At 41.3% G+C, this 16,194-nt stretch overlaps 1 protein-coding gene across 3 annotated transcripts in view; it reads right to left on the bottom strand.

The window, feature by feature from the left end:
- Positions 1 to 516: 516 nt before the first annotated feature.
- The window catches only part of rpap1 (RNA polymerase II associated protein 1), a 138,134-nt gene continuing 122,456 nt past the window's right edge, over positions 517 to 16,194 (bottom strand). For all 3 annotated transcript variants that reach the window (XM_059953720.1, XM_059953711.1, XM_059953725.1), the window contains exons 23-25: positions 14,541 to 14,717; positions 4,285 to 4,341; positions 517 to 1,593 (exon numbers count right to left, since the gene is read on the bottom strand). In XM_059953720.1, the coding sequence (XP_059809703.1) occupies positions 1,450 to 1,593; positions 4,285 to 4,341; positions 14,541 to 14,717 (378 nt within the window). In that variant the 3' untranslated portion in view covers positions 517 to 1,449. The remainder of the gene's footprint in view (positions 1,594 to 4,284; positions 4,342 to 14,540; positions 14,718 to 16,194) is intronic.

The raw sequence follows: 16,194 nt of genomic DNA, 5'->3' as shown, positions 1-16,194 counted from the left end.
TAACTGGTTTTCCATTCCAGCACAACCACATCCTTTCTCGAGTCTGACAACTACAACTGCACAATACTCAAGTGCAGTCTAACCAATGTTTTTTAAAGTTGCCACATAACATCCCAACTTTTATTTTCTATGCACCGACCCAGGAAGGCAAACATGCCATATGCCTTCCTCACCATCCTATCTACCCAAGGTCTCTCTGCTCATCCACATTCCTCAGTGTCCTACTATTTACTGTACATGTGTTAACCCTATATGACTTCATAAAATGCATCACCTCTGACTAGTCAAGATTAAGTTCCACCTGCCAATGCACAGCCTTCTTTCCACTTAATCAATATCTTTACGTAACCCGAGTACGTAGAGTACTCACTACTCACACCATCAACATTCGTGTCACAAACTTAGTAATCATACCACCAACATACAAAACAAAACCTTTACTATATATCACAAACAAAGGTCCCAATAGTGAACACTAATTACAAACTTCCAGTCAGAAAAGCATCCGTCCACCAATTAGCCATCTTGTCTTCCATGTGCCTTAACCTCCGAGAGCATCCTGCAATGCAGGACCTTACCAAATGCTTTGCTAAAGTCCAAAAGATAACAATTTCCACCTGTCATCAGTCTTTACAATTACCTCCTCAATAAACTCAAACAAATTAGACAGACAGCATTTCCTCTGCCAAGTCAGTTCCTTCCTTTCCAAATAAATGCTACCCCTTAGAATTTTCCTTGGTAATTTCCCAACCACTGCTCACTAGTGTGTAGCAATAGAGCTTAAGTCTGCAGCCCTTCTTAAATGAAAGAACATTAGCAATTTTCCAGTCTTGATGCACACACATTAACAGCAATTACACAACATCTTTTATTTTTAATGTACTTTGTTCTTGTGCATGCAGTTGTTGTAAACAATGACACAGTGAACTGACATTATGCCAAGTAATCACATCCCTGGAAGAGCAGATGCCTAGTTCTGCATAATTCACAATATACCAGGCTGCCCAGAGACTATAAAACTGGAATAACCAATTTTGTTCATCTTTCCCAGAAATCTTCACTTGCTTCAAAGAAAAATATGGACTTTTTGGGCTAATCCTTGATTCCTGAGTGAGGATAGACACAATCTTCCTATTCCATGGTGCAGCTGGAACTTTGCAAATAGAAACTTGAACCAGTTCAGAACAAGAGGGTGGTCTGCACAAGGCAGTGAAAACTGCACTGTTGAGGGGATCAGACAATCAGTTGATGAAAACAGGGTCAGTACTCCATCTAAGTACAACCTGCTTATCACATACAAGTTAAAAAGGAATCACAAATGGCACTTGGCTTTTCCCCAGTTGTCTGTGATCCTGCTGCCAGCAATAGTCGATGCAGAATCAGAGGGTCCAGGGTCACATATACCCTTTCAAGGGAATTGAGTCCACCTCTCTCTGCTTATTGTGCCTCCTACTCCTTCTTCAGATGTAGTAGGTCTGCAAGGACTTTCTGCAGCCACTTTTGCCTTATAGGAGGCAGTTCCTCGTACATGTCGAACCCGATGTTTGACTCCACATTAGGCAACTTGAAATGAAGCAGATGCCTCCTCAACACCTGATCGAAAGAGGGAGGGAGAAAAGAACCACGGTTAGATACACATATTCCATGGCTTTGTTGCCTCACAGCACTTTGCAGCCAACTCTGGAGTGCAGTCACAACTGTAACATTAAAAATACAAGTTGGCTTACACACAAAACGTAGGTGCAAAACAGCAATACACTAATGACTCACAATCAATGATACAGAAACAGCTTCCACCTCTCCACCATCATATGGTCTTGGAACACTAGCTCTTTGTTTATTCCTTTTCTTTTTGCATTATTTATATTTATAGCAATTTTATGTCCTTACACTGTACTGCTGCCCCAAACAACAAATTTCATGTCATACAATTCAGTAATAATAAATCTAACGCAGCCCATTTGAGTATTAATGACTGATGGCTTGGTCAATGAAAATAACTTGCTTGTCCTTTCTTTGAAAAATGCCAAGGGATCTATTACATTCACTCAAGGGAGTACCCAAGATCTTGGTTAACCAACACACCTCTAATACTTTAGTGCTCTCTCAACAAATGCACTACAGTGTCAAATAAATTGTGACATCAGGTGTTGGACTTGAACCTATAACCTAACTCAAGAAAAGAATTGCCACTAATGAATCTAGCTCATTACTAAGTGGTGCACTGAAAAATCCTCTCTCATCAATGCCTTTTTAAGGACTCTTGAGGGCTGGCCTTTCCCACATTCAAACCAAAGGTTAAGAGCACAGGCTCCACTCTACACAATACTGAGCCAGGCCAGATCACAATGCCAGAGGATCAAGAGTTTGAACACATGAATACAAAGGTGTATTTAGTGCATAAACTGGCTCTGAGTTCACTATTTTCTGGGAAAGGAACATCTACTGGGATCCAATGTCAAACTGTTTTTACACAATTTAAAACGGTTCATTCTTGTACATTCCCAAGCAATTTAATTGGAGCAAGCTGTCTATTCTCTTCAAAGCATCGTGATCTCAGGAGCTTTAAAGTGTAAAGGTCCTCTACACCCTATTCAGAATCACAATATCTTGTGAGGGAACCAGAACTGAACAAGGCTTCAGGAGTTATTTGTAAAAAGGAGAAATGTGTACTTATCCAGAGGAAATTCATTCATTTTCCAATATCAGTCATACCAGATGAGATCAGTAACCTCATACTTCTTCGCAGTTAGCACTAGTATCACCTCTCCACACCCTGACATCCATTCAACTTGGTCAGCAACGGCAACTCCGCATTTTTGAGCATTTGGGAGCGCACACTTCTATACACTGAAGTAGGCAAAGTCAAGTCCAGAACTTCCACACATTAGATTACCATTCCCTGAACACCAGTGTCCCTCTGTTGGACTCCTCAGAAGTCTAGTGGGACAGCAATAACCTCTGCATATTCCCCCTCATACTGGCAGGAAACTTTGACACACAAAGCAAATGTACTCATCTGAATGGCCACAAAGGTACTGGCAAGATCATATTCATTTAACACTTTAATTATTTTCCTTTCATCAGGACTGATTAAGGATCTTGGCCCAAAATCTCAAATGTTTATTCTCTTCCATAGATGCTGCCTGACCTCCTGAGTTCCTCCAGCATTTTGTGTGCGTTACTCTGGACTTCCAATATCTCCAGAATCTCTTGCGTTAATTAGTTTACAGTGATTTAGATTTTAAATGTTCAGAGTTACATAATATTCAGAAGTGTTTTTAAATATTTGTGAATATTGAAGGCATTCAAGACAAGCTTGATTTTTCAATTACAAAAAAAAATCCTACAACTGTATCTCACAGTTCAGCTGAAATCTGGTTTCATGTGCTGGCACCCCGCTCCAGTAATCAACAGGTTGTAAATTGGTGAGCTCAGGCAGGTTGGTAGCAAGAAAGTTCCAGATCACACAGCCTTAAAAATAAGTCACACAGAGGAAACAGCTACTAACCAGAACAAGTGTCATTCAGATTATGATAGTATAAAAAAGATACTGTGGTGACCATTGTGAAAAGGATCTTTTTGAGTATTGCAAAACATATTTAAATGTTTATTTAGGGTATGGGTATCAAAAGACTGTTTTTTGCTACACAGCTTCAGATATCTTCATGGTGAGGATGGTTTGATACCTCCATACACTGGTATAGGGCTGTGCTTTTCCCAGGATCAAAACTGGAAAAGATACACACTTCCTAGTCAGGACAGGTGTTAACTGGAGATGGGAGCTCCAACCAGCTCTGTTGTAGGAGGTCCAGAGGCTGTTTGAATTAGAGACTGGCAAGACAGTATAACTGACAGTGACTGCAGGTGATGAGATGAGGACAAGAGAAGGGACTGCAGGCATACATAGAAACACAGTAATTGGTAGATGAGGAGAGGCTCATTTAGTTCAGTTTTGCCATCATCATTATTTGATTATACAATTCCTCCAACCTAATTTTAGTTTTGGTAAAAGAACCTCAAGCTTAGTCAGGCTTTTTTGATAATTATAGCTTCTCATCCTTGCATTATCCCCAGGATTCTTTTCTACACCCTTCTCACCGCCCGACCTGGAAGAACAGAGTCAGAATGACACAGTTAGCTAAAGCTCAGTTCCTCCCTAATCCCACCTGCATATTTTCCTTAACTTCTTAAATATATTTATACCTTTTAACTTCTTTTATAACTGTTAGTGTACATAATGTTTAAATCACAATTAACATCAATCCTTCAACCAATACCCACCTCATCTGTTAATAGGTATGACTTCCGCAGCATACTCCTTCGGGCAGCATCAAACTCCTGCAAAACAAAACATCATTAAAGGGAAGGTGGGAAATATTACAATGCACAATGTTACGATAGGAAATTAAGCATCCAGTTTCCACTCAGAACTGTTTGGTACTAACTGTACCCAAGCATTGGATGATTGTCAATTGTAATTATTCTGCTTGTTTTATGGCCTCAGTGTGAACTGGCCAAGCAAACCTAACTTAGTATTTCAGTGATTACAGTATAGTCTAGTAGTGTGGACAAGATCTGTTAGTTCGAATAATGAGTTCTAAAATCCACAACAATTCCAGAGCAGAATTCTTGCATTATAAACAGTACACTATTGTTGGAGAAGCTAAACTATATTCTATTACCACCTAGAGTACAAGATCCCAGTGGATCAGTTAAATCCGAAAGAAACAAGCTTATCAAGCTTTTTCCATGGAGTCCAATGCCTAAAATTCAAGTCAATCAAACAAACCTCCTAGTTAATCCCTTATTTCAGATTGTAATTAAATTGAGTTTTTACGCAGGATACAGCAAAAGAATACACACCTACAAATCTATTTCTTTTTCCATCGTGCATTTATAACTTTTCCCTTTAAGGGTCAATGCTACTAATCACAACCAAGTCTTGCAACAGCAGGTTTCATATTTCAATTGTTCTTTTTACACTAATTTCATCCAAATTCCATTTGCGGTTTATCAGAGGTTATTTACAGCTGCAAACTGACCTACCTCTACCATTCTCAATCACCTCGGGTGTGAATATTTTCAATTCTTGGCCTATTTTTGTTATCTGCTCTAACCAGTGAGACTGTACTTCCCTAATCCTGGCAATTTTAAAGATCTCTAGTTCTCCCCAGTGGTAGTCATAAGCATTAAGCTGAAGTCTTAAAGCTCTAGAATTCTTTTCCTAATCCTTGCCACCTCCTTTAAACCACTGTTCTAAACCCATCTCTTAGAACAAGCACCTTTTATACTTTACCACATTCTTAATGCGAGGTGCTGTGGTGGTACGTCAATCCCATTATTTGCCCTCAATTTTTAAAGAACTCAATTCTTTCTTATTTATTATATAAATGTATGTTTGTATTTGGGAATAGAAAGTCTTCTGCTTCAGGAGCACCACTTATTACAAGCTCAGATACAGCTTGTAATAAAGAAAAACTCAACTATGTCCGAAAATATATCTCGAACTCAACAAGGTGCCCCTGAAGCTCTGCTTATGACAATTTCCACATTGCCTCCCTTCAGCTTTTCTGAACAGTGTGGCCATTTGTAAACTCAGCCAGTTAAATTAACTCCTTGTGGTGCTTGGATGCAATGGTCCTGGGGAGTTCCTGCTCACCAGATTTCGAATCTCTAACCATAAAATGCCACCCATACTACCATCTGTACTGCCATGTTGGAGTCCTGGTAGTGTCCGCAGATCTTGAGTGGATCAGCTGGCAGGGTATTTGCAAACATTTTTAACCCCTCCTTACTTCAACCTGCTTTAAGACGACCACTATCACCCTGATGCCCAAGAAAAATAAGGTAACATTACTCAACAACGACTGCCCGGAGGCTGTGACATCCACAATCATAAATGCCTGAGAGTCTGGTCATAGCATACAATACAGCAGCTTGAGCATCTCAGGCAACCTCAACCCCCTGCAATTCACCTACCACCAAAACAGGTCAAGGCAGATACCGTGCCAAGGCCTTACACTCATCTCTGAAGTACCTGAAGAACAAAGACAGGCACCTCTCTATTGCAAGCAGCTCCGTCTTCAACACCATAATTCAAACTCAACTCCTAGGTCTAGGACTCAGTACCTCCCTCATCAAATAGAACCCTTACTTCCTGGCCAAAAGTGAGGAAGTACCAGAAGCAATCAGTAAGGTTAGGCAGCAACATCTCTGCCATGATTATCCTCAACCCCGAGAACCTGCAAAGCAGCGTCCTCAATTCCTACTCTGCTCTCTATACACTCAACTGTATGGCCAGATTCTGCTCCATCTCCATGTAGCCACCATAGTGAGCCAGATCTCAAATAATGAAAGGACATAGTACAGGAAGGAGACAGAGAGCTTAGTGCCATGGTGTCAAGACAATGTCCCCCAGTGTGAAATAAACTAAAGAGCTGGTTATTGACTTCAGGAAGTCAGGTACAATACATACCAAAGTCTGTATCAATGGTGCTAAGGTGGAGATGGTTGGCTGCTTCAAGTTCCTAAGAATAAATATCACATTAACTTGTCCTAGTTCAACCACATACAAGTTACAACCTAGATAGCACACCAGTGTCTCTAATTCCTCAGAAGGCTAAGGAAATTTGGCCTGTCCCCATTGTCCCTCACTAATTTTTACATACGTAACACCGAAAGAATCCTATCCAAGTGCGTCACGGGCATGGTATGGCAACTGCACTACCCAAGACAGCAAGAAATTGCTGAAAATTTTGGGCGCATTTCAGTACATCACGAAAATCAGCCTCTCCTTCACGAATACTGTCTACACTTCTCCTTGGGAAAGCAGCTAATATTATCAAAGATCCACTCCAAACCTGGTCATTCACTCTTCTCACTTTTATCAGGCACAGATTCAAAAGCTTAAAAACACCCATCACCAGCCTCAAGGACAGTGTCTACCCCACTTTCTCTTAGATGACAAGACAAACTCTTGAACTCACTATCTAGTCCACTGTAGCCCTTACACCATATTGTCTACCTGCATTGCACTGTTACACTCTATTCTCCACTCATGTTACCGCTTTTTCTGTTGTTCTAACTCAATGTACTTGCGTCTTGAAATGATCTGTATGGATGGCATGCAAAACAAAAGCTTTTCACTGTATCTCAGTATATGTTACAATAATAACTAATTATCAATTGGGACTGCTCAGACTTTTTTCATAGTATGTGCCTGAAGCCACTATGAAAGTAAACTTTCAGCTTCCAGTTCCAATCGAGGCATCAAATTTAAACAATAAACCAAATTTTTTCTTTACCAAATAGGGTGCTCTGTGAATTTATATTATTTTCATGCACATGTGGTGAGGGAGTGGGCATGAATCAAAGAAGAAAGAATTCTATTCGCAACAATAATGTGCATTTATATAGCACCTTTTCTAAAGCAGAATGTCCCAAAGAAATTCCCAGCCAAAGAGATACTTCTGAAGTGTAGACACTTTTGTTATCTACACAAATGCAGCAGCTATTTTGCACAAAGCAAGGTCACACATAAGCAATGAAATAACAGCCAGATAACCTTTTCAAATTTGTGAGTAAAGGGATGAATACTGGCTGAGGGAAGTGTGCATTTCTACAACAGGATTGCAGTGTAAAACTTCAACTGAAGATTGTCAACACATTAAAAAAAAACACTGCTCCCAGTTCTGCTGCATTATTTGGTCAATTTTCTTGAACCTTGAACTCTCATCTTTTGATTCGGAGGTGAGATAGCTAGGAATGAAATTGCCACAAAATCGGATTCTTAAATGGAAACCCCAGTTCAGCATAAGCACTTACAGCAAGTGTGAGGGAGCATTTAAAATCATCTGTTGACCATCAGGGAAATCCAACTCTTCATCAAGAGCATATGTGCTCAGTCAAAAGCATTACTAGAATTATTTTATTAAATTATCTTTACGGTGAGAATCACAGGAAAAGAGCCAGGCCTCATGTTCCAGAGCATGAAGTTCAAAAAGAACAGGAACTAATACACAACCAATTGGATGGCTGTAGAACCATAGAACACTACAGCACAGTACAGGCCCTTCAGCCCTCCATGTTGTGCCGACCCATATAATCCTTAAAAAAAAGTACTAAACCTACACTACCCCATAACCCTCCATTTTTCTTTCATCCATGTGCCTGTCCAAGAGGCTCTTAAATACCCCTAATGTTTTAGCCTCCTCCACCACCATAATAGTTAGGCAAATAGCAAAATTTTGGCCTTTAAAACTGATATTGACCTAAAGATTGCAAGTACTAATTCTGAGATGCACGTAAGGAACAAGAGATTGTAAGGTGACATCTAGTCAATGAAGAGACACAACAAGACCAGAGTTGCTGGAATCTGAAGCAAAAAACTAACTACTAGATGAACTGTCAGACTGGACTCCAGATGAGGAATCTCAACCCAAATTATCACTATCCATTTCTCTCCAGAGATGATGCTTGACCCGCTGAGTTCCTCCTGCAGTTTGTTTATTTAGCTCATCTTAAAACAAAACTCACAACAGAAAAATGCAGTATGTTGAAGAGGTGTGTGCAACTAGAGTAGAGGATGTGTTAAGTCAGAGCAGACTGGCAAACAACAATATGCATTTAGATAGTTCTTTCAAGGTGCATTATAATAAGACAAATCCTGACACCGAGTCATGGCAAATGGTATCTTAGTTCAGGTGTCAATATAGTCCAGTCAAAGAGGTTAAAAAAGAATTAAGGGGACTCTTGATCAAGATGGAGTGGTCTGGTGAGAGAGGGGTGGCGGTGGTGGTGGTGGAGTGGCAGAGTTCGGGACATAGGTGCGCCTATAACTCAAGGAGAACCTGAAGGCTTGCACTCCCATGCAATTAAGGATGAAAACTCACTAGTGAGGCCCCGAAGCCTTCAAAGACTAAAATCTAATCTCCAGGATATTTTGTGAGAAATCACTAGGCACAAGGTGGTGATTTGGTGATTTGAGGGTTGTCATTAGAGCAGTTTGTGTTGCTCCATTTGTCAGAAAGTGGATCCATTCCCATTGAAAAATGAGAATTGGTAGCAAATCTTGTCAGGTGGATGCTGTGTCATTAAATTCCTTCATGTGAGTGTGGACTGGTTTCTGTGGAGACAGAGGTCATCTCTTAGGTCAGCAATTCAGTGTCAAGGTCACTTGCTGAATTCCTTCTGATGATCTAGATGGACTTGATAGGAACTGCACATTATGTGCCTTTAAGTCAATCAGTGTGCATATATTGTATCACAACCAAGTGGTACATGAAAGGAGGGTTGTTACTCGTCTTCCCTCTGAATTCCCAGCAACCTTTATGACTCAGAATTACTGACCTAAGAGGCGACTTCTGTCTCCACTGAAGCCTGTCCAGGATTCACTTGAAGGGGGTGAATTTAATGATTCAGCATTCAGCACACAAGTTAGTTGGCAATTACCATTTTTCAATGGGAACAGATCCACTTTCTGACAATCAGAGCAACATAAACTGCTCTAACAACCATCCTACAATTACAAAATGCCCCACATCCTTCTCCTGCTCCCAATGTGCAGTAATGCAACTTATCACCACACCTTCGGGGCTGGAGATGGATGAATGCCATAAACCCTATCAACTTTCAGAAGCATGCATTGAAAGACTGATTTCTTCCTGTCTGCAAATAAACTAACATTTGAACAGCTGAATCACCACAGAATTTATCACTTGCATACTTTATTCCATCTTTTCTCTCCTTCCAGTGGTAGAGTCATGAACTAAAGTCTGTTTCCAATCAACCACCTTATACTCATCCTGCACTATTCTCTCCTTATGAAATACTTCTCCTCACCTCCAGATTCCACGATTCACTGGCGCATTAGAAGCAATTTACATCAATTGACTTGCAAACCCACATTTTTAGAATGTCTGAGGAAGCTGAAACAGCCAGGGAAGGAATCCATGGTCATCAAGTCATACCACATAGAAACAGGCCCTTGAGCCTACCTTCTTTATGTTGACCACCAAGCACGCATTTATACTAATCCTATGTAGCAGCACTTAGTCCAGTGTTGGAGAAAGCTCTCTCTGTTAGTTGTAGCATGCTGTGTGCACTTTGGGTGCTGTCTGAGCAGCTGGCAGTCAGTTCTGAAGCTGACCAGTCCGGTCACCTGATGCCAGATCAAAGAAAGTCACTTGCTGGTGCGATGCGCTCGTGGCTGCACTTAGACTGTTCCATAACGATTGACGGTTGTACCCTCAACGATGGTAATTGATGATTGAATGATCAAGGCGAGCGTGGAAGGTGAGCGCAAGATGCCTGCCTTTTGATTGCTGGGGACAACTCTACGACCTGCGAGGGAAAAGCCTACAGCTGTGTCCAGAGAACATTACCTAGGTCTTCTGCATTTTGGATATGGACTTGGACTATAGAATTCTTTCTTTCAGTTTTTATATTCTGTGTTTTACGTCCAGTCTTGTGTGGGGTGAGGGATTTGGGGACTGATGTGCCTTTGTTTTTCTTTGTGTGGGGAGGGGGTGGATTTGGGATTGATGATCACGCTGCTATTCTTTTTCTTTGTTGGTTTTGTGGCTATCTGGAGAAGAAGAATTTCGGAGTTGTATAATAGATTAACCTATGAACCTTTTGAACCTCAATTTACTTTTGTACAGAGGAAAATGAATATTGCACAGTGTGACACTATTAGGCACATTTGGGATTCTGGAAGAATAGCACACACTCTGATATGAACAGGGTATGGCAGTCTCTACTAAAGATTCTCCCAGTAATATTCCCCAAATTAAACTCTTTTGGGGCATCAACTCCACCACCCTGCCTCTCAAGTACTCAAAGGGGACTTACACACCGGTTCTTTTTTATTGTATTTCTTTTTTTTTCAGTACATAACGTGCAATCTGCCCCGAGTCTTTGCTGGTTCACCAATACCATTCCTCTACTTACTTCCCTATAACTTATTCCTTCTTAAAACCATCAACTCCATCACACAATTCTGCTAATACTATGTTCCTTCATTATGTGCCAAGTCATGTATCGTGGGCAATCATGGTTTTTCCTTGCCCATGATTGATCTTGGCAAATTTTTATACAGAAGTGGTTTGCCAGTGCCTTCTTCTAGGCAGTGTCTTTGCAAGATGGGTGATTGCAGCATCATCAATAGTCGTCAGAGATTGCCTGCATGGCGCATAACCAGGACTCATCATATGCACCAGCTGCTCATACAATCATCCACCTCCAGCTCCCATGGCTTCAGGTGACCCTGATCAGGGGCTAAGCAGGTGCTACACCTTGCCCAAGGGTGACGTGCAGGCTAGCAAAGGGAAGGAGTGCCTTACAGCTTCTTTGGAAGAGACAGATCCCCATCCATCATCAATACCTACCCACCCAATAAGGGCTAATTTACAAGAACCAACTGACCTACCAAACAGCACATCTTTGGAATGTTCTTGAAAACCACAGCAGTTGAGGGAGAAGTGCGGACTCCATAGAGACAGCACAAAGTTCAGGAATGAACTCTGATGGCAGGACTTATGACAAAGCAGCTCCACTAGTTGTATCACAGCATTATTCCATGGCACTAACTTCTGCTGGGCAGTGAGACCCAACCATCAGCCTTCCAGCAGTACTCTGCTCAACACTAATACTCAAGTGATAGACCACAAACTCTCATTCTGCTCGTGTCTTGCATTCATGTTCAATTACACCCAGTCTTTAAGTGTCTTCAGTTTAAAATGATCAAATCATCCTATTTCTCAATCAACCCTATTGATGTAAACCCCACCATACCCACGCACCAACCATGGTCTCTGCCCTCTTCCAACTTTGCCCCCCCACCTGCCCCACTGCCCCTGTCCTTCCTCCTTCATCTCTATCTGAGGCCGTGCATCCTGCTGCCTAATTGTAAACTCTGCAGTTCCTTCCATACACATCTCTACCTTCTTCGCTGAGGTGATATTAAAATCTACTCCTTTGACAAAACATTTTGTCAACTCTATGAATATCTATCTCTTCATGCAGCTTACCACAGAATTGTGCAGTGACATCCCCAGGATGCTTCACCAAGTTAAGATGCTACATAAATGATTATAGTTGCTGCTGATTGGGAACGACCCACCATAATCCTCATACTCTCATTATATTTGGACTTTCCATTGTAAGGACATAACATGATAAATTCAGACCAATCTCATAACACTTCCAAGTTTTGCTGTACTTCTTGGTGGCCTTGGAATCAAGCCAATAGCCTGTCGAATATAAACTTGGAACAGGGCTTTTGCCTTTGCCATCCATCTATTGCCAAAAAATGGAGGGAGAAATATCCAGGACACAGGAAGAAAAGCTAATCAGACAGCTGTTTAGCTATACATAAGCAGTCAGCATCAGAACTGGCCAATGCTAAAGGCGTTTACAAAGAAATGTCAATAACAACCAAATTCAGAAAAACACCACCCTGCACGAGGCAGAAAAAGAAACAAATGCACAGGACACAGGACAGTACTACATCCCACAGGACAGTACTTCCCACAGGACAGTACTACATCCTCGTAATTAAAGTTTTGAAATATAGTGATTAAATTTTGGTACAAAATACTGCAATCAGAAAGATCCCACAAACAACAATGTGACAATGATAGGATAATCTATTTCTGGGTTGCTAATTAAGTGTTAAACATTATTCAGAACCAACAATCAAGGACAGAGGGGCCAGGCGAGGAACTATGGGGAAAAGCAGGGTTCTAGTGAGGGAGTGACTGGACTTTCCTTTATGGTAGTGCTGTGGAATTTGTCAGCCAAACACAGTTATGTGAAGCTTTGGTGTAACACGTCATAGAATCACAGGACAAATAGTTATGTATTTTTTAATCTGTCACATTCACTACCTTGAGAAAAGCTCTCCAGCAAGCCATTATCACATTAACGGTGCATAAGGGTCAAGATACATGTCATTAACCAAAAGTGTGGGAAAAAATAAAAATGACATAAAATACATTTAAAAAGAAAGAACCCTTTTAAATTTAGTCTCATTGTGTCATTCCAATGGAATTCATTGGAAAACAGTCACAGGGATGTTTAGATGAGCACACTCGTTCAATGCCAGAATTTGTTCAGTATTTTCTTTCTCCAACCTTTTTGAGCTAAAGTTGTTGTCCCTGGAGATTTAACACACCGACCACTAGCTTACTCAAGTGGCCATCTATTATTCTATTGTGGAAGCACCATAGTCAAAATTAATCTCACCCTCAGAACTTTTTCCTTCCCTTGTAGCAATGGTACTTGTGCCACTCTGATCATCTCATTGCAAAACCAGACACAACCTGCCCAGACCGAAAACGATGTGACTGCGATTTTGAAACTGCATTCAAGACTGCAGCTTCCATGCTCTGAATGTCAAGAAGCCATAGTAATTGAGTGGTACGTTATCCTTATTCCAATGTGCTGTAGGAGCCTTTAAAGCAATACACCATTTAGTTTCTGTTTTGTAGAGTTATTCAATTGCATCAGCTATTTCTCCAGCTCATTTCCTGCTTGGGTTGGGGAGGTTTTATACCTTTGTTCAGGTTTACACTTCTAAAAGGGTAATTATGAACGGAAAGCAGGACATCACTGAAGACTTCACCTCATGTGGTTTCACTTAAGGCTATGGAATTTGGGACAAACTAAAAGTTGGGAAGAGAACAGGGAGATTTACGAGAATGTTGCTACGTCTCGAGGGTCTGAGTAATGAAGAGAGGTTGAGCAGGTTGGGACCTATTTCATTAGAGTAGAGAAGAATGAGGGGTGATCTTAGAGGTGGATAAAGTCATGAGAGGCATTGACAGAGTCCCAGGATTGGGGAATCAAGAACTAGAGGGCACAGGTTTAAGGTGAAAGGGGAGACATTTGAAGAGTTACAAGGGAAAGGACTGTATTCTTTAGAACATAGAAGACTGAGAGGAGATTTGATAGAGATGTACAGATCGGGTAAATGCAAGCAGGCTTTTTCCTCTGAGTGTGGGTGGGACTACAACCAGAGGTCATGGGTTAGGATGAAAGGTGAAAAGTTTAAGGGGAACACAAGGGGAAATTTCTTCACTCAGGAAGTCCTGAGAGTGTAGAATGAGTTGCTGGCACAAGTGGTGCATGCAAGCTCAATTTCAATGTTTAAGAGGTTTGGCTAGGTACATGGATAGTTGGGATATGAGGGCTATGGTCCCGGTGCAGGTTGATGGGAGAAGGTAGTTTAAATAGTTTAGGCATGGACTAGGTGTGCCAAAGGGCTGCTTCTGTGCTGTCCTTCTCTATGACTCTGTAGAAACTTTTCAGAGAGTGGTCAGTAGATGGAATAACCACCTACAGAAAGCTTCTGAGGCAGGTATATTAACAATATTTAAAAAGAACTTGGAAAAGTTAGAGGGATATAGGCCCAAATGTGGATAACTACGAGTTAAATGGGAGAAATAAGGGGCCTGAAACAAAAATCTATCCATTTCGATTCTAAAGTAATCAATTGCCCTTCTAACAATTGTGTTAATAACCAGATGAAATTCTACCTCATCAACTGCCTCCTGTAAGAAGATGAAGCTGTTGACTTGAGCAATGGCTACCACGTAGAGCACAGGACACCAGCTGAAGCGTAGAGTGGCAGTCACCAAGGTCTTGAAATACTGGCGCAGCAGATCCAATGAAGACTCCATGGGATGGGTGTAATTTTCCAAGGGGATCGGCAGCTGCTCCAAGACAGAAAAGATTGCTAAGTGTGAAAGCACTGACATTATACATTCATCCTCAGTGACTCAGGGAACTCACCTATGACTTCAGAGATTACTGGTATTTCATAGATCTTTGTCCAGAAGAATCCCAATTTTTAAATTTGTGTTATCCATACCCTCATCGCTCTCAATCTCCTCTCAAAACTGAGAGCTCGTCAATGTTGGTCTCTTGCGTAAGCTATTAATTGCCTTTTTACTCCAATTATGTCTGGACTCCTGGTTCTGGAATTGTTAATTGTTAATCCTCTCAGCTGCTCTGTCTTTCTCTTCTGCATCAGTCCTTTAAAACTGCCTCCTTTTCAAGTGTTGTATCTGCTGATTTGCTATATTTCTACATGGCTTGCTGTTAACATTGTTGAATTACGCTCAGGATACTTTATGCTTCAAGGCAATTTGCTTTGTCACTCTACATAGAACCACATTTATAGAAACCAGCTCCCATTAGGCCAATGCTGAAATCTTTGAAGTAAACCCAAATCTAGCTTCTGTCACAATCTTCACTCTTCCCTCCTCCATCTGCCTTTTACCCCGCTCACTTGGCTCTACCTATCACTTGTTGGTTATTGGTTCACCCCTTCTGTTCGTGTCTTTTTGCCTCCCTCCCCTCTACTTCTTTTTGCCTCCCTCCCCTCTACTCTCAGTTCAGACGGAGTCAACTGTCCATTTCTCCCACTGCAGGTACAGCTCGATCCGCTGAGTTCCTCCAGCAGCTCGTTCTTTTAAAAACCACATTCCAGCATCTGTACTCATGTCTCTGTCATTACCTCACAGTCCATTATTTTCCCCTTCTGAATTCAGAATTGAATCTGCCTTCAGGTACTATGTGCTTGAGGAATGTTCACTCAGGAGAACAGCTGGCCATTTGATGAAATGGAAATCACAACAGAAAATTCTGATGGACCGAGCTTAAAGACTACACAGTTAGAAAGGATATTGAACAAGGAACTAGGAGCAATGGCATTGAAGTAATCATGGGATGAAGGCAAGCACGCCACATGTCTTCTTTACCAGACCATCTACACTACTGTGCAAAAGTCATATATATTAGCTAGGGTGCCTGAAACTTCTGCACAGTTCTGTAGTAATTTTATGTATTGCACTGTTCTGCTGCCACAAAAAAAATAATGACATACGTTCATGATGACAAACCTGATTCTGATATGGGTCTCTATTGTGGACTTAGAGTGGGAAGAGAACAGGGAGAGGCGAATCATTGTTGGGAAAAGAGGAAGGCAAAGGGGAGGGAGCAAGAAGGACCAAACAGACATTCTGTAATGATCAATAAACAATTGTTTGGAATAAAGTGACATTGGCTGGTGTCTCAGGGCTGGGTGTGTCTGCATTCATGCCATCCCCACACCGAAATTCCTTCCCTGTTACCTTCCCATACCCTTCCTGCGGGGCTCCACCCTCACTATCCCCAACATCCTTTGCT

Source organism: Hypanus sabinus, chromosome 2 (genome assembly GCF_030144855.1).
Source record: "Hypanus sabinus isolate sHypSab1 chromosome 2, sHypSab1.hap1, whole genome shotgun sequence".
Taxonomy (NCBI): Eukaryota; Metazoa; Chordata; class Chondrichthyes; order Myliobatiformes; family Dasyatidae; genus Hypanus; species Hypanus sabinus.
This window is presented reverse-complemented; position numbering and strand designations above follow the sequence as displayed.